At 55.3% G+C, this 17,549-nt stretch overlaps 1 protein-coding gene across 1 annotated transcript; it reads left to right on the top strand.

Annotated features, from left to right (window-relative positions):
- Positions 1-273: 273 nt before the first annotated feature.
- On the top strand, positions 274-11,193 carry SPARC (secreted protein acidic and cysteine rich). The gene is made up of 10 exons (XM_088536857.1): positions 274-356; positions 6,342-6,411; positions 6,617-6,667; positions 6,968-7,052; positions 7,422-7,543; positions 7,801-7,921; positions 8,577-8,710; positions 9,057-9,205; positions 9,881-10,029; positions 10,188-11,193. The coding sequence occupies exons 2-10, from the start codon at positions 6,355-6,357 to the stop codon at positions 10,214-10,216; spliced, it is 897 nt and encodes a 298-aa protein (XP_088392983.1). The 5' UTR covers positions 274-356; positions 6,342-6,354; the 3' UTR covers positions 10,217-11,193.
- Positions 11,194-17,549: the final 6,356 nt, after the last annotated feature.

Here is a 17,549-nt window from a genome sequence, read left to right as displayed (position 1 = left end):
CAAGCAGCTGCTGTGACAAAGCCTTAGTGACAGAAATGCACTGGGAACGGATTTCTCCCTGCGAGAGACCCTGTTTATCTCCAGCACCTCTGGATTTCTCCAGGGTTTCATTTGGACCGGAGCGGTGCCTTGGACTGTATTTCGGGAGCAGGGCGGTGAGAGGGGGTGGGACGGACCACTGGGGAGCCGGGCAGAGGAAGAGACAGATTTGGAAAGATAACGAGGAGGAGGAGGAGGAGGAGAGGCAGCGGGAAACCCAGCCCACAGCCTGGCTTCCTGCTGCCTCCTTCTAAAACCTGCAGATTCCCCCAGCCCTTGCAAGAGCCTGAAGCTTCCTCAGCCGCCGGCACAGTCAGGTATGGCCGAAACCTCCTTCCTTTCCTTCCCGATGCTCCTTCTCCCGGTGTGGCGGCTCCCAGGCTGCTGGCGCAGGCCCCGCATGGGCACCCAGCTCTCGTCTCGCACCCTCCTGGCACCCGAGCACCTTCCCCGGCTTCTGCTCTTGCCCCTCTTTGCAGCGGAGGCTGTTCCTGCCGCATCGCTGGCGCTCGCGGTTTGCTGACCGCTGACTTTAAGGCTTTAACCCGACCTAATTTGTCTCTTTCCTCCCTTTTTCCTCTCTTGGTCTTAAGCTGGGGGGTATTGCCCCTGGGAGAGGTGCTGGACCCATAAGCGGGCACATCAAACCACCCTCCATGGCAAATCAGATGTAGCTATAAACCAGCGCGCATTTTACACGGAGGACGAGGTGCTTTGGCATTTGTTTTACTCACCAGAATATCTAGAGGAAGAACAAAAGCGTTGTCGACTTAATCTCTTAGAGTCCTTTTCTTTCTTTCTTTTTCTAAAGTACAGCCACTCTTATTTCTCCTGCAGAGACAGACAGACACTTGGCTTTTTGTTCCAAGCAGACTTTGAAATCACTTCAGGTCCTCCTGTCCTATTTTGCATAAATCCAGCTGATCAGCTGTGCCAGAGAGTCAGAAGTTGCAGGGGAAAAACAAAAAAGACAACAAAAAAGAAGAACAGAGCTCTGCTTTTGTTTGTTTAAAGGTACTAAAAATAAGGACCAGCCAGACTCAATTTTAGGTCCATGTAAAAAAGCCAAGGGCTTGTTTCCTTTAAAGGCAGCAGCTGTCTTTTCCCTGCCTAGACGTGCATAGCAGCCCGACTCTGCTCTTTGTATCCCTCCCCTAGGAAAACTCCACTGTGTTGCCTACAGCCAAGGAAAAACTTATCAGGACGGTGCCTTAATTCCCACCCAAACTATCCTGGCAGCGACAGGTTGAGTCGGAGTGAACCCGTGGGCACCAGCAAGGTCGCCCGCGCTCCGAGCACCACTGGCTTCAAACAGCCCCAAAACTCAGCCCCAAAACTCAGCCCCATGGAAAGGACGGGGTCGACGCGGCGGCTGCCGAGGCCGCGCGGCCACGTTTGGGCGAAGCCGAGGTCCGGCTGCCGAGCGAGGCGGCCCGAGCCCGCTATTGTCTGCCACATCGGCAGCAGCGGGATGCGGCGGGGAGGGAGAGCAGGAATCAACTTTTCCAAGTTTTCTCCAAGCTCCTCCTTCTGCAGCCCCGCTCGGCCATGACTCAGGCGCGGAGGAATGTCGGCTCCCATGGAAACCCCTTCTGGGTCCCCTGCTCCAGGGATGTCGGTTATCGCTGGAGCTGCTCTGGCAGGGCGAGCGCAGGGAATGCTTTGAAGACGGTTCACATTTTTGCAGGATATTTAACAGCTGGCTCCTTCCCTCGGTGTTTTTTTTTCCTTTTGTGGGGCTGTGTATCAGAGAGAGATCGTCTTGCTAGCTCCCCTGGAGCCAGAGGGACCCGCTCATCCATGCACTTCTCTTGGTACTGCTTTAACTGTCTCCCTTCTGGGATGTAATGAGCAACCTAGACAGTTAAATTGCGATAGCTCCAAGCTAGCACATAACAGGATGGTTAAATGGGCTCTTACCCCGTCTTCTCCGAGTCCTGCAAAGACCTGGCACACTCTGAGTGCAATCGCAGCAGCTCCACCAACTCCCTGCAAGGGGAACGGGTTAACACAGCACAGCAGTGGGTAGATGTGTCTTTAGCAACTCTGAATGGAAAGACGAGGTGGATAGATTTTAATTTTCCTGTGTTTTAATAGGTGCGTGTAAGCGTGCAGGCGTGAGAGGGCATTTGTTCCCTTCCATCTAAATCTCTCCTGGATACGCGAGGCTATAGCCATGTACGCGCTCTAGAGCGCTGCACAGGTGGCAGGAGCCGGGCTGGCTTCTGCCCAGTCCTCATTTCCTGCCCCGTCTCATGAGACCTGACGCAATGAAGTGGCTGCGCAGCTGCGCGGTGACAGGGCACACGGACACGCACAGGCTGGACGAGCAGGGACCCGTCCGGCGAGGGGCTCTAGGGGGGTCACACAGCCGCCCGCGTGGCTTTCTGTGACGGCCAATGTCCTCTCCTCTCCGCACCTTGAGAACTGCAGCCCACGGGAGGCAACAGCCTTTGCTGGGCCTCTCCTGCCTTCTCTTTCAGTCTGAGGTGCTGGGACACATTTTGGTCCTGCATGGCTGCAGTGGGCGCTGCGACTGCTGCGGGTGGGAAGCCGAGACACGAGGAGGGAGTTTGCCCCATGAGGAGGGAGTTTGCCCCACGGTTTCCTACTCCTGCTCCTTGGCTGCCCAGAGACAGGCCGCAGTCTGGCCCAGCAAGGCCTCTTGACAGAGGGCTGAGTTACCTCGTGTCAGTGCAGGGCTGAGTTACCCCGTGCCAGTGCAGGGCTGAGTTATCCCGTGTCAGTGCAGGGCTGAGTTACCCCATGTCAGTGCAGGGCTGAGTTATCCCGTGCCAGTGCAGGGCTGAGTTATCCCGTGTCAGTGCGGGGCTGAGTTATCCCGTGTCAGTGCAGGGCTGAGTTACCCCATGCTGGGCAGTGGCCTCGGGGAGGAGCTGTCAAAGGGGCCAGCGGAGGCTCCTCCCCGCGCTAACGTGGCATCCCAACCCGTCCCATCGGGCTTATGCAACCCAGCCGGGGCTAGTGCCACATGGACCATGCTCTGGCCATCCAAGGAGCCTCCTCCTGTGTGGTCTGGGCTCCCCCTTCCTCCCAGACTGGAGAGGGACACAGAGACCGAAGGGACCCAAGGGGCTTGGTTGCTCCTCTAAGCATCCCTTAAGCAGGGCACTGTGCCCAGCGTGCCCATCAGGAGATGCTTACGGCAGTGCTGCAGAATGGGGAGAAGGTGGTAAAGCGTTTGCCAGCGTGTCCTGCTTCCAGTCTATAGAGGAGCTTGGGTGGAGGCTCAGATGTCTCTGTGTCCCATTCCTAGGGTTGTTGTTCCTTGTTAGGCCCATGTCTGTAAAGTGCAGCTAGTGGAAGGCAGGGCCAGTGCTGGTGGCTGGGCCAGAAGTCCAACTGCTGAGAAGGATTTACGGGAGCCATAAGACTTCACAGGGTGCCTGGGAGCTGAAGTCCCCACGTGGGACACAAGTAGGGTCAAGTGTTGCGCGGGCCGCGGGGCCGGCTCCCTCACTGAGCTGCGCTCCTGTGAGCGCCAAGCTGAGCACAGCAGTTGGTAGGGCAGGTCTGCAGAGGGACCGTGACAAGGAGGCCTCTCTCCTTTACGGCTTGGAGTTTGCCATGGCTTTCCTGGGCTCTCCCCAGGACCTCAGCCAGTGCAGGAGGAACGCTGCTCCAGAGCCTTGGAGTTTGTTGTGACTGTGGCAACCTCAGCAGAACTTTCTGAGTGCGAGATGTGCTGGTTTCTGGTGTGTCTGGTTAAGGCATTGGCTTCTGTTGATTATTCTAGGCTATGGCATGGTATAGCCGCTCCTGCTTGCTAGGCTGTCTTCCCCAGTCTTGTTGTCCTGTGTCCAAAACGCCCCTCGGCTGCATGGCACTGCTCCTTCCCTCACGCTCGCCATAGGGCACCAGCAGAGCAGTGCCAGGCACGGCTGGGCCAGGTCCCAAACAGGGATCCCCCCTGAGCCCCTCTGGCAGGGAGGTGGATGCTGAGCTCATGCCACGTGCCAGCTTCCAGCTCCAAAGAGCAACCTCTTGGGCAGCAGGAGCCTGGCAGGTCCCCAGGGAGGGGGTCTGTCCCCACTGACCCACACTGTGGCCCATGCTGGCCTGGGCCATCTGGGCCTCTGGACACCAGGCGTTCAGGAAAGCCCAAGCCCTTGCAAAGCAGCCAGGGTCTTACAGACACTGCAACGTCCTCTGTGCACAGGCTCTGCCTCGGGATGCTGTTTTCTCAATACGGTTGTTTTCCTCTCTCCGGTGCGAGACAGCTCTGCCCAGCTTGTTTGCTCAGGCTCCTTCGTGCTCCTTCTTCCTCCAAACACAACACTGGCAGCTCAGAGCGTCTGCTGGCTCCTGCAAGCTTGTAATTCCCTGACCCCAGCTCACTGCATGCCCAGGCTTTGAAACACAGGGTATTCTGGCCTTGGGGACATGATCTGAGAAGGTCTTGGTAAAGGGTTGGGTTCTTCTTAATGCTGTCTGCCACTCACTGGCCTCTCCGCTGGGCTGGACGCCGCTGCGTTTCGGTACACTGAGTATCACTGAACCTCAGAGCATCTTCCAAGGCAAACAAGCCCCTTGGGAGAAGCCCAGGAAAAGCCAGGGATGGCAGCAAGGGAGGAAACGGACAGAGCCACCAGTACTTTTCCACCCTCTCCCCTCCAGAAAATGTCCCTCCAGAAGGGAAGTGCTGGTGACCTCAGTTTCAGGTCCTGGCAAAGGCGGGCAGTGCTCTCGGCAGCCTCCAGAGCAAATAAAGGAGAGGAGAAGGGGCGGCGCGTGCTGAGCGGAGCGGACAGCTGCGGCCGGAGCGGCTTCCTCTGCCCCCACACGGGCCTCTATCCCAGGAAAGCATCCGCCGCCTCCGTCCCCGCGTTCCAGCTCCGCCGCGGCCCGGGGAAGCTGCCCTTGCACGGGCACCCAGCTCTTGCAGGGTGAGCCGGGCTCCAGCGGAAGCGCTGAGCTTTGCAGGGGGATTCCAGCCTCCGCACGGCCCGACCACGCTAAATGAGCATGGAGCTGGGGCCGGCCTGGTTGGCGCCCTGGCACCGCAGCCTTGTCGCAGCTTTATGCCTAGAAAGAGCAGCCTGGCACAGGGAGGAAGAGAAGAGAGGCACTGGCAAGGGAGATACGCGCCCGTGGTTGCTGGAAGAACGAGGCCCGCTCTCTAACTGGGCAGGGAAGACACAAGAAATTCCTTCTGTCCCAGCGTCGCTCTCCATCCATCTGTCCGTCCACTTCCCCTTGCAGCGCGGCTAGGAGGGACCAAACGGGCTCCGATGCCCCTTCCAGCCCTCGCTCCTGCCCCGGCAGTGGAGGAGGCTGAGCGGGAAGGCAGCAGCCCTGGCAGGCAGAGGCGCCGGGAGGCGCGAGGCAGCTGGGGCTGCGGGCGGAAGGGAGCGGAGCAGCCTCCTCGCGCTGCCGGGCGGCGGATGCCGCTGGCATATTAACGTCCAGCTGAGCTCTGCTCTCCCCTCGCAGAGGGGCTCAATCCTGCCAAACAGGAACTGCGGGGAACAAGGGCAGGGTTATTTCACCAGCTGGGACTCCACTCCTGGCTCGGATCGCGGCCGGTGTTAGCTGGGCCCCTGCGCTGCCTCTCGCGTTTTACCGCCTGAAACAGCTGCAGACCTGGAGGGTGCAAAGTCCATCCGGGGACCCATCTTCCGTGCAGAACCTCCTGGCAGGACAACCCGGAGCTGTCCTGACTCGCGCTGTGCCAGTTTGGGGGCCCTCAGGCCCAAGCACGAAGGGGAAAAATTACACTAAAGATCTCAACATTTGGGGGTGCCAGAGATAGGTGACTCCAGCAATGACTCTGCATGTTTCTACGTGTGATGAGTTTTTCTGGGCACTCATTAAAGGAAATAATTTTGAAATATCTCCCAGTCCATGTAGTCTCTCTCTTTCCTTCCTTTACTTTATTTTTTCTTCTGATTGACAAATAAAATGATAGAGAGCTTTATATCCTGTGCCTGGCTGGGAGGGTTTCTCAAAGTGAAAAGTACTTCTCTTTTTTTTTTTTTTTACCTGAAATAACTTACAAGCTGGAAAAGTGAATTGCCTTTTAGACTGCAGTTTTTCCATCAAGGTGCATCCAGGAATCTAATCACATTCCCGTTTTGCAAAAACAAATTAATTTCTGCTGAAAACAATATTTGGCTTAAAGTTTTGGTTAGGAAAGTCAGCACGTGCAGCTGTAACATCAAATAGCCAAGGCAGGAAATGAAGCAAACGCCGTTTTCTATGTATCTCATCACCAGCTGTGAGCTCAGGCTGCAGTCCGAAGACCTCGTCCCTCATCTCTCCTTTTGCTCTCCTTTACTCAGGGTTTGCTGAAAAATGAGGGCCTGGATTTTCTTCCTGCTCTGCCTGGCAGGCAAAGCCCTGGCGGCACCGGTAAGCGCGGGAGGCAGCGGGATGGCTCTCGGCTTGCGCTGGGGCCGTTTCTGATGGGGATTTTCTTTCGCAACGAGTGAAAGCGGGCGGGTGTTTGCAGACGCCAGCGCGGTCAGGAACGGGGGCGGTGTGCCCCGGCGTCCTGCTGGCGCGTGGCGGCCTCGGGCCTGCGCTCGCTGGCAGCTCACAGGCCTCTTCCCTGCAGCAGGAGGCCCTGCCAGATGAGACGGAGGTCATCGAGGATCCCACCACAGAGGTAGGTGCCATGGAGAGGAGTCGGGCCATGGTGGGTCTCCCCAGCGCCCGCCAGGACGGTCCCTCCGTCCCCAGCTGGGCCGCGCTGAGCACGGAGGGGCTCATTGGGCACAAACACCACCATTTTGTGGGTATCTTCCCCCAAGCCCTGGTGTCTGCCGGGCTCCCCCGCTTCCCGCCACCTCTCCCAAGGTAGCTCCGAGGTGCCGGCGGGAGGCCCTGGGCTGCCCTGGCCTGGGGCAGGGCCGCTGCGGCCGAGCGCTGCCCAACGCTCTGCCTTACCCTCTGCCTTCTCCCGCAGGAGCCCGTGGGCGCCAACCCCGTCCAGGTGGAGGTGGGCGAGTTCGAGGAACCCACGGAGGACGTAGAGGAGATCGTTGCGGAGAGTGAGTCGCTTCCCCCCACTGCAGCCCCGGCTTTCGCCTCCCCGAGAGGCAGAGGCTCCGTCCCCGCTCCCGGCCGGGGCCTTCAGCCGCCCCAAGCACTGAGGGACTCCCTCAAGGAGGGCTGCAGCACAAGGATGGTTCCAAACTGGAAGTGTGTTTGAAAGATAGGAAGGTCCATGACCTCTTCCTGCACTAGAGAGAGCCATCACATTGCATGGCTATGGGAAGGAGATTGGGAACAGCCCAGGGGCTGCTAAGGGGGCTTCAGAAGCCTTCCCATCTTCCCAGTGCTGGGAGAGGTGCTTGGGGCAGTCCCCGTGGGAGGTGAGGCCAGGGCTGGCTCTGACTGTGCTTCCCGTCCTCTCCTAGACCCCTGCCAGAACCACCACTGCAAGCACGGCAAGGTGTGCGAGGTGGACGACAACAACTCGCCCATGTGCGTGTGCCAGGACCCCTCCAGCTGCCCAGCCAGCGCCGGCATGTTCGAGAAGGTGAGGGGAGAGACGGACGGGAGCGGGCAGGGACCCCGCGCACGGCACTGCTGGCGCCAGACAAGGCAGGGATGATGGTTGGGTTGGGTTGGGGTGGCTGGTTCCCATCTGGCCACTGCCAGATGCCCAGAGAGATGCTGTCCACCTGGTGACCCTCAGGGACTGAGGTAGCCATCCTGTCTGGAAGCTCTCCCTGCTGACCATCAAGCACGGCTGGTTTTGCTTCCTCTCATGCTGCCTCCTCCCACCCTGTGCAGGTCTGCGGTACCGACAATAAGACCTACGATTCCTCCTGCCATTTCTTTGCCACCAAGTGCACCTTGGAGGGAACCAAGAAGGGACACAAACTGCACCTGGACTACATTGGGCCTTGCAAATGTAAGTGCCTACCTTCCCTTAGACATGAGGACTAACCTGAGCTCATCCTCTTTCAGAGCCGTAGCCTGGACCTTACCCGTAGGCTGGGGAATACGATAGGCCTCATCCAGGTTTTCCAGGCTGCCCCAATGCCTGCCTTGCAACTAAGTGAATCCCCAGGAAAGGTGCAGGAACACAACTGACACTCAGATCCAAAGTCACAGAAAGGCCATGGGGATCACTTGTTCCCAGGGAACAGTTTTGAAGAGGGTGAACTACGGTCCCAGAGCTGGCTGTTTGCCCTGTCCATGACTATAAGCAGTCCCTGGTGGCACCCCAGCTGCCCCCATGAGGCCATCCATCCAGCATCAAGGCCTCTGCACCAGGGAAGGAGGCCAGCAAGTTTCACATGAGCCACAGAAATCTCTTCTTATCTCGCATTTGAGCACCCAGCTTGCAACCAATGTCCTTGATAATGTTCCAAGTCAGCTGAAACAGAAACCCATTTCCAATCACCTCTATCTTTTTTGGCAACAGAGGGGATTTAAGCTGGGAGTGAGAAACAAGTAGCTCAAGAAAAGTAGATAGCGAAGGTTCAGGCAGGTTGAGGGCTGCGCTGGGAGGGTGCTGGGGTGTGCATCTGGGTGCTGTGCTGACTACCATGTGCTGGCTGCAGTCATCCCTGCCTGCCTGGACACAGAGCTGACCGAGTTCCCCCTGCGCATGCGGGACTGGCTCAAGAACGTGCTGATCACCCTGTACGAGCGTGATGAGGACAACAACCTCCTGACCGAGAAGCAGAAGCTCAAGGTGAGGGGCTGAGGTGGGAGGGATCCTGGAAACTCACCCCGGCATACCGAATCACAGAATGGTTGAGGATGGAAGGGTCCTCAGGAGATCACTTAATCCAGCTCCCCTGGGGAAAACATGTCCACATGCACTTGTGCAGCTCCTGCAGAGAGTGAAATGTCACCCATAAACACTCAACCAGCACCATTCCTACAGGCTCCCTTCATCCTCCCAGAGAACTCTTCCTTACATCCATCCAGAACGTACTTCACACTTTCCCGGGTACTTGACATAAAGCTGCTCCTGGGTTCTCCAATGCCCCACCTAACCCTGGCTGACAAGGTCTCCTTGACATCTCCTATCACAGGTGAAGAAGATCCATGAGAACGAGAAGCGCCTGGAAGCTGGTGACCACACTGTGGAGCTGCTGGCCCGTGACTTTGAGAAGAACTACAACATGTACATCTTCCCCGTGCACTGGCAGTTTGGCCAGCTGGACCAGCACCCCATTGATGGGTGAGTGGCTGCAGAGCAGGATGGGGCACCTGGTGGGACCCTTTCCTGCCTGACAAAATCACAAAGATGATTCAGTCATGGCAGGAGTTAAGGCAGGCTAGAGATAGGACAGAGGTGGCTGATGGCAAAGGTGCAGGCAAAGTCCTCTTGAAGGACAACACCAGCACCCAGCTGGCTGCAGCCAGGGTGAACCTGCCTGGAGTGGAGACAGTTTTGACTTCAGTGAAAAGTTCTTCTACAGAAAGAAGGGATAATCCCAGCCTCAGCTGCTCTCATCACCCATGGGAGGAGTTCTGGTCTTCTCAGATTTATATATCCCATCATAGCTCCCTAAAATATCTAACTCCAAAGGCACCAGGATAACTTTGGCAGCTGACATAGCAGGTGTTGGCTTAGCCATGTGGTGGTGGGGGTTGCCTGAGTGATCACACACTGGCTGGGGCAGCAATGAGGACCTCCAGCTGCCGCCTCTGATGCTACTTGCAGGGGCAGATGCAAAAGGAGACACTAATCCCCAGCCTTCACTGCATCCAGTGGGGGACACTGGGAGGACACTCACGTGGGAGGGAGGCAGGAGGCCTTGGGCATCCCCAGTGTGGGTCTGTGGCCAGCAGAGCATCCCCTCCCGCGGGGAGGTGGTGGTGGAGCACGCAGTGACGCTGCTGCTTGCTGCAGGTACCTGTCCCACACCGAGCTGGCCCCTCTGCGTGCCCCCCTCATCCCCATGGAGCACTGCACCACCCGCTTCTTCGAGGCCTGCGACCTGGACAACGACAAGTACATCGCCCTGGAGGAGTGGGCCAGCTGCTTCGGCATCAAGGAGCGTAAGTACCTGCCAGCCCAGGGAGGGCACGGAGGCAAACGAGACACCCCAAAACACCCCAAAGCTCCCGACGGGGCTGAAACGATGCCTTGAAGTTGCTCTTGTCTGTCTCCCAGGGCAAATCCAGCTCCTAACCTCGTTTCTCTCTTCCTTCCACAGAGGACATAGACAAGGATCTCGTGATCTAAAGCCCCAGCTTCCCTCTCTGCTGCCAACTTTGTCTTAACTTTCCCATTTCCTATGGTTTTTAAACCTCTTTTGTTTCGTTTTGTTTTTCCCTGGGAACAAGGTGCTAATATAGATCTAAACATATATAGTAACGGTGCTAAGAGAAATAACAATCTTCCTTCATAGCCTAATCTATTACCACTAGATTACTCACATGGCTATTTCCACATGCTTTTATTGGCCCTCCCTCTCCAGTGTCTTTACAATTGACTGACCCTGTTCCTATCCTAAATATCCGCCCTATCTCCGTATCCACTCTTGGATAGACTTCTGCTTAGTTCCTACTAACAGCACGTTCTTCAGATACTTCAGAGTAGGCGCAAAGACATCGCAGCTGATTTACCACCGAGTTACAGAGCGCAAGCGAGGGAAGGCAGGCCCTGAGGATGTTGGAGATTGGGCTTTTGGAGCAGAACGGCTGCTGGTGACATTGTGGAGAGCTGCATTTCAGCGTGTGGTAGCGGGGACGGAGAGGGGGAAGAGACAGGTAGAGGAGAGCCAGAGTGCCAGGATTTGGGGTTACTTTTTTAAAAAAATTCCCAGGGCTTGAATTTAACAATCATTGGGCACAAGAAAAAAGTCTAACCAAACAAGCAAGCAGGAGAACGCACAAAAATTCAGACATCTAAAATGAAACACATGCCATCCTGTAAAATCCCCTCTAAAATAAAGGTTTGAACATGCTATGTGCTTTACCATCACTCCGTGATTGTACTGCTGTTGTGTTTTCTGTGCTGCAAAGAGAGACTCTGTGTTCACACATATTCCTGCAGGGTGTTCGTGGCTGGCCTTGCTATTGCAATTCTGCTGTAGCTGAGAATGCTCTTGGCTTCCTGAAATCACACTGCCCTTGAGCACTTCCACTTCTCCCGTAGTCATTCTTAAATTCCAGCCCTGTTCTCCCAGGGAAGCTGTGCTAGGTTTGGAAGGGACATTTCTGCTCAGAAAGAGGCATGCTTGCAACACACACCCTGTAATATTTTTTCCATTGTGGATTTGGGGGTTTAAGCGATGAGAAGGTATTTGGATTTTCCTTTGTAGAGAAGGCCCTGGCATGAGTGAAGGGATGGTTATGTCTCGCAGGCTGAGAACTTTATTTTTGTTTGTTTTTACCTCTGAATGTTCCCTGTGCCTTATTATTAAATTCATGCCACAATGTGAGCAACCTGATGAGTCTCTGTAATAAAAAAATACTGATTTGAAACACTGACAGTAAACAAGCTTCCAGTGTTCCTCTGTTTCTTCCCATGCCAATGAAGGGGAACCACAAACGAGCCCCACAGACAACGCTGCTGCGTTGGACTCGAATATCGGGTCTGTCCATGACCCTACAGCCACCAAACATGGAGAGTCTTCATCAGGATTATCCACACCTACGGAGAACACTCAGTTCATTCAACCCCATCATTGCCACAAGGGCTTTAGTATGAAAAATGCAAGTCAAGGAGGAAGTTGAGTTCAGCAAGGTGCTTCACACCCAAACCTGAGCCCTGTGTGTGGACAGGCGAGAGGACAGGGACATGGGGCAGCCTGGCACCCTGGGCCAGCACCCAGCACCAGCAGCGCAGGGGTGTGTGGCTGTGCTGGGCTCTCTTGCCTTGTTGCACCGCCAGAGAAGCAGCTTTGTTAGCACAGCAGCTGTGGAGGACGTGAAGAGATGATAAGTGAGGGCACTGCCCAACAGCTTAGGTTGGAAGATGCTTTACAGACCTAATAATGTAGATAATAACGGAGAAACTAAGGCAGAGGTCCTAGAAATAAATAGCCACCCCCCCAAAGCTCCTTGCAGATATTTGCCTGCTACCTTGCTCTCAGCAACGTGAACGTAGGCAGAGACAGGCATCTACCTACCAAGGACTGTGTGTGGTCAAGGTGGCCAGGGGAAGGTCACCTGCCAGGTGGGACAGCAGTGGCCCTGCCTGAAAGCCCAGGGCTCTCCAGAGGGGAGTTTCTCCATGGAGACAGAGCAAACACCTCTCCCAGCTCAGGGGCTGCCTTTGCTATTTGCCTGGCACAGCCAGCGGGTGCTGCTATCCCACTGCCCCCAGATGGGAAGGGCTCTGCTCATATCCACGAGACCCGGCTGGCTGCAACGCGGGGTCGAGCTCCTGCCTCCCCCCAGCCTGCTCGCGGCTGCCAGGAGAGGTTTGTGCAGGAGGGAGGACAGCAGGACGGGCTGGCACGGGAGCCGCTCGGCGCAAAGCTGCTTTCCAGGCGCTCCCTCTGCGCCCGGGACGCCGCCGCGGGCTCCTCCGCCAGGCCTGGCCGCGCTCCTTCCCGCTGCGCGCTCCAGCCTCCCAGCGGGACCAACCCGGGCGGCTTCGCCCACGCGTGCGAGCAAAGGCCTTCAAACCCTGCTCCCCTCTCGTGCAGGGAGCAGCTTGGAATTACAGCAGGCTCAGCAAAGGCTCCACCAGGAGAGGTGGTTACTGCTGCTCCGGCAAGCAAAGGGATCTGCTCCAGAGCCTGTCCTGGAGGAGGGGATGATATTTAAGTGCTGACAGTCTCACAGAGCCCAAAGGAGGCTGCTCAGTGTTATTACAAGCACAGCTGTCCTGGCTGTAACAGAGCATCAAAGCAATCTCCCTAAATTGGATCATTAAAACTGCAGCTGGGCTTCTCTTAACCCTTAAATCCTCGCAGGCTGAACAGTCAACTTGCTGGAATTTCACTGCCTTGGGCCAAATGCCGTGCATGGGGTTACATCAGGACTTGAGGAATAAGCTGTCCTTTTTAAGCATTCAGGCCTATACCGTCAGCAAGGGTGGAACAGAACAGCCATTTCCCTGTTACAGCCAAAGGGAGCCTTACAGTGCATGCACAGAACTAAAAGAAACTTGACTGAACGTTCCAAGTGGAAAATCTCCCTGTGGTTACTGCTGACCGATGACACAGTTTGCAAACTTGAAAAAAAGAAGATAAAAAAAAAATGGAAAGATTCAGGTCCAAAGCTAGATGGACAAAAGCAAATCTGACCTGAGTGCTGCAGTGCACTTGCAGGGCTTGCAATGAGCCCAGTTGGTTAATTTTGCTGTTAATTACTCCAGGAAATTGCACCCAGAGTAGTTCAATGAACATTTTTTTTTTTATCTGCACTCAGCAGAGAAAAGATGAGGCTGACGGAGTTGTGAAAAGATTAGTGTTTTCCTGTCTGTTTTCCTGATGTTTATTTTTATAAAAGAAGCCAACACTGGCATGAAGGCTGCATTAAGGTTTGTGATTTAAACATCCAAAATGCAGGTCACACGGGAAGGTAACAAGCCAGGATCAGGGGGATGTCCCTGGATTGGTGCTCCTGTGCCTGCTCTGACACCAAATGCTCACAGTCTGCAAGATTTAGCTACACCTGCAGATGCATCTGCTATAGCTAGTGGTACCTCTGGAAATCTGCTGGTTGAAAGTCACTCTGCAGGACATGTGGAGGCTGGTGTTTAAACCAGGTTCACTCCATTAGCTAAAATCCTTCCTAGAAAGGTCATGCCCGTATAAGATGGCACGGAGCTGAGGGAGTTACTGCTCCTGGTGGATGGCATCTCTAGCAGCAGCCCACGTGCAGATGCAGACCTGCTGCTCATGGGGGATCTCCTGTGGTCTGCCTGGGTCCAGCACGGGATGTCCCTGGTGCTGCCTGGGGCACAGGCTCCGATGGTCTCCGTCCCTTTGCCATGCTTGGGCTGCCCTGACCTGCTGCCACCCACTGGCATCGCTGCTGTTGAACCTGGTGCCAGGTTTCGGGTTGGGATGGCTCCCAACAGGCCACCTCTCCCTGCAGCTGGGATAGGAAGCGCTGAGAGAGGGGCAGGAGGGACCATGGGGACTGTCCCCTGATCGGTTGTCCTGGCTTAGGAGTCAGGGTTCTTAAGGATCAGTTTTAAGTTGATTTTGTTACATGCATACAGGAGGAGCTAGTGGAGTCGTCTTTGGGTTTAAATCAGACTTTATACCATAGAGAGATAAACCCAATGACAATAAAGAAAGAGAGCCCAGGGGAATCATTCTGGGGATGAATTATCTCCTAGGACCGTTGGACAGGAGGGAGGACAGAAAGGTGACAGACACTTTAGACCATTCTCTAGCCCCGGCGATCCCCAGGTTGCAAGCTCAACCTCCTCTCTCCTTTTCGTGCCAAATTCCCTTCCCCTGAGGTTGTGTCAACCCTGCGGGTTGCGTTGAGGCAATGGTGGAGACTGTCCAGCGGGGGGAGCGACAGGCCAAGGAAAGGAGGGAAGCGTCGCGGAGCAAGGGAAGATGCTCCGGGCAGAACAGGGCACCCCAGCACGGTGCAGAGTTGGGGACGAGGCAGGGGCAGCCTTGGGGCATCTCACTCCCACCTAGTCAGATGGCAACACAGGTGGAAATCACATTCCCAGGCAGGATCTCTAGGCGCTGTCCAAAACCAGGGAAAATGGATGGCTCTGCTTCCTTGGGTATCTCTCTCATCCTGGGGCTTTGCCCTCTATCCCCAAGTCTCTCGGAGAGGTTTATCTTTCCATGTTATCCTTTGGGGACACCCCTTAGCACCATCGGGAAGGGCTGGTGGTCCCCACATCCGCAGCCCTTTTCCATTTCAGCTCTCCACACACCAAGTACCTCGCTGCCAAGCCAGGACCTTCCAGGCCCAGCCAAGGAAGCCCTAGTCCTTGCTGGAGCAAGCAACACATTTTAGCCTCATAATCTGAAGGAAAAAATGACTTACAGGACCATGTGCTTTGTGTCCTGCTTATCAGTCTGCCTCGGCCACATCTCCTTCAGTTTTTGAACCTGCTGCATAATTTCAACTTGACTCAATGGGATATAACATCTAAAAGACACTGCATTATCTGAGCAGCATTCATACAGACTGTTAAGTGATGCTGTGGTCTAATAGCACCTGGGCCAGGCCTGCTTCCAGATGCTCTGTTTCCAAGGTATTTGGCTGATAGATCATTGCGTAAGGGATTATCCTGTTTCTCCAACGGCCACTGAAAGGTTTCAGTACTTCTCGATTTCATGGGACACCACAGAACTCAGGGCCACTCCTCCCATTAACCCCTCTTCCTCTGAGCCTCGGTGCTGTGTTAACAGTTTCACTGATTCTTGGGAAATGACTCGCCTCGGGTCACATTTTTATGTGCATTCCCCACATTTTTCGTTATTTCATATTCCTTTTGATCGCTGCTTCAGTCAGATCCAAGTGACCATATAGGCCTCTCGTTATTTCTTGTTCAGACTCCTTACCGATTGCTTTTATTGCCTGGATCCTGGAGGCTTTGCTGTCATCACAAAAAGGACTGAAATTCCCAGACAAAGCCTGACCACAGCACAGTGATGGTCATCTGTGGAAAAGCCTGAGCTGGACACTGGTTGAAAGCTAGGATAACGTTTGGGGCAAGTATCACTGCATGCTTGGCAGGCTGCCTTGTCCTGAATCACCCGCTGCTGGGTGCTATGAGAGGCAGGATACAGGTCAAGACAGACCTTTGGTCTGACCCAGTCCTGCTGCTCTTCTGAACCTGCGACCACACAGTGTGTGCCTGGGCTTGACTAGCGGGATGCATCCTGCAGGATTCCTGTTGCTTTTCACGGTCATGGTGTCTCTAATGAAATCCTCATCTCATCCATCAGGTGATCTCCCATCCCCCTGGACCCAGCTCCAGGTATGAGCTTCAGTGCAGACTTTCTTTTAAACACTTTTAGAGGGCTGTTCCCCTCTTCTGGGCACTGCCCACATGCAGTCTGTTTGCTGAGTTTTCACCCTGCTCTGTGGGAACGACTTCCTTTTCCATCCAGGGTCTGCTGGGTGTTGGAGTATTTAACTTCGTACGTCTTGTTTCACCTCCCTCCCTAGCCCAGCAGCTGGAATCCGATGAACGACCTGTGGCAGGAAGAAACTTGCCGCAATAATCAGAGAGCAAATCCGGAGTGCTCTGGTTCAGCTCCTCCTCAGACAGATGCCCACATCTCTAGCACATTAATCACAACACGAGGCCTGCACATCACATATGTTCTCAAGCTGGTGCTAGCAAAGTTCAGCCTCCTGCTGTGGAAGTTAACTCCCCCCAGCCATCCTGGCACAGAGAGGACAGGCTAGAAGGAGAATTAAGTTAATATTCCCTCTCCATGTGCAAAGAGCAAACGAGAAGTGGAGAAACTCCTCTCTTTGGCTGCCTCTTTGCCTAAAACCTGGCATGGGTGGAAGTTCGCTGCTCTCCGCTCACACCTGCAAACCCCGACCCTCGCTGCTGCCCACACAAGCAAGCCCTGCGGGGAAGCACAGGGAGCCTCTGCAGCCCCCCGAGCCGCGGGGCGCAGCCCATCGCTCCCACGGCCTCTCTGCTCATTCCTTCTGCTGCTTCCTCCATCCTCCATCTCCAGCACCAGCCTGAGCGGCTGCTGTGCCATGGCAATGAACCCCTGGCAGACGAAGCCCTCATGCTGGATGTTCACCTCAAGGATGCTTGGTTCTGGCTTGGAAAGACAAGTTTCGGATGAGGAGGAATTCCTCCAGAAAGGAGCTGGGTCGGACTGAGAGCGGTTCCTGATGCTGCTGCAGCTCTGCTGGCAGCCAGGCCCTCTTCCACAGGCAGCGCTGGTGCAAGGCCTGGGCTCTGCTCATGGCTCCCTTCCCTCTCCATTAGAATTGCAGCTGCCTTCCCCTTCTTCTTGCCTCTAGCCGCCACTTTAACATGTGTGGGCAAACCCAGGCTCTGCAGTGCAATTCGGTTCAAGGCGAAGGTGTTGGGGCACGTTCCGTTCGGGAGAGAAGGAATAGCTGAATGGCTGGGAAAGGCCAGCCTTAGGCTGCCAAAGCTGGGAGAGGTCTGGCTCCCTGCTCCGAGGAGCCTGGTAAGAGGAGCTAGGGAGGAGCCGGAGAGGGAAGGATCCGCTCTGCCAGCAGGCGCAGGGCTGGAGGGAATGAGGTGGTTTTGAAGTAAGGATCCCTGCTGCAAAGGCTCCTTCTATGAAGGTGCCAAAGCATCTACAAAAGAGAGAGTGAAACCCCAGTGCCACTTGAGCTGCTGCTTTTTAAGACACCTACTTCCTCCTCCCAGAGAGGAGAGCAAAGATGTTTCCTTTTCGGTCAGACAGAACAGAGCCTGCCCTGCCGAGCTGCGCTGAACGCACGCACACACACACACACACGCACATGCACAACGTTTCCCAGGTTATCTGACAGGACTTCTCTTTTTTCCTTGTTCTGCTCCATCTCGCACTTGGCCCTGCTCATCCCTGGCACAGCCCTTAGCATCCCTGTACTGCTCCACCAGAATAAAGCTGTGTCCAGACAGCAGCAGAGCTTCTTGGCTCCCACGC

This window comes from Tinamus guttatus, unplaced genomic scaffold, assembly GCF_059628265.1.
Source record: "Tinamus guttatus ecotype Peru unplaced genomic scaffold, ASM5962826v1 Tinamus_guttatus_pri_ptg000710l, whole genome shotgun sequence".
In the NCBI taxonomy this organism is placed as follows: domain Eukaryota; kingdom Metazoa; phylum Chordata; class Aves; order Tinamiformes; family Tinamidae; genus Tinamus; species Tinamus guttatus.
This window is presented reverse-complemented; position numbering and strand designations above follow the sequence as displayed.

Bases quoted from the DNA above. Each gene is read 5' to 3' on its own strand.
- SPARC (XM_088536857.1), top strand. From the start codon at position 6,355: ATGAGGGCCTGGATTTTCTTCCTGCTCTGCCTGGCAGGCAAAGCCCTG. The intron at 6,668-6,967 runs GTAGGTGCCATG...CTTCTCCCGCAG, and splicing joins TCGAGGATCCCACCACAGAG to GAGCCCGTGGGCGCCAACCC. The intron at 7,922-8,576 runs GTAAGTGCCTAC...TGCTGGCTGCAG, and splicing joins CTACATTGGGCCTTGCAAAT to TCATCCCTGCCTGCCTGGAC.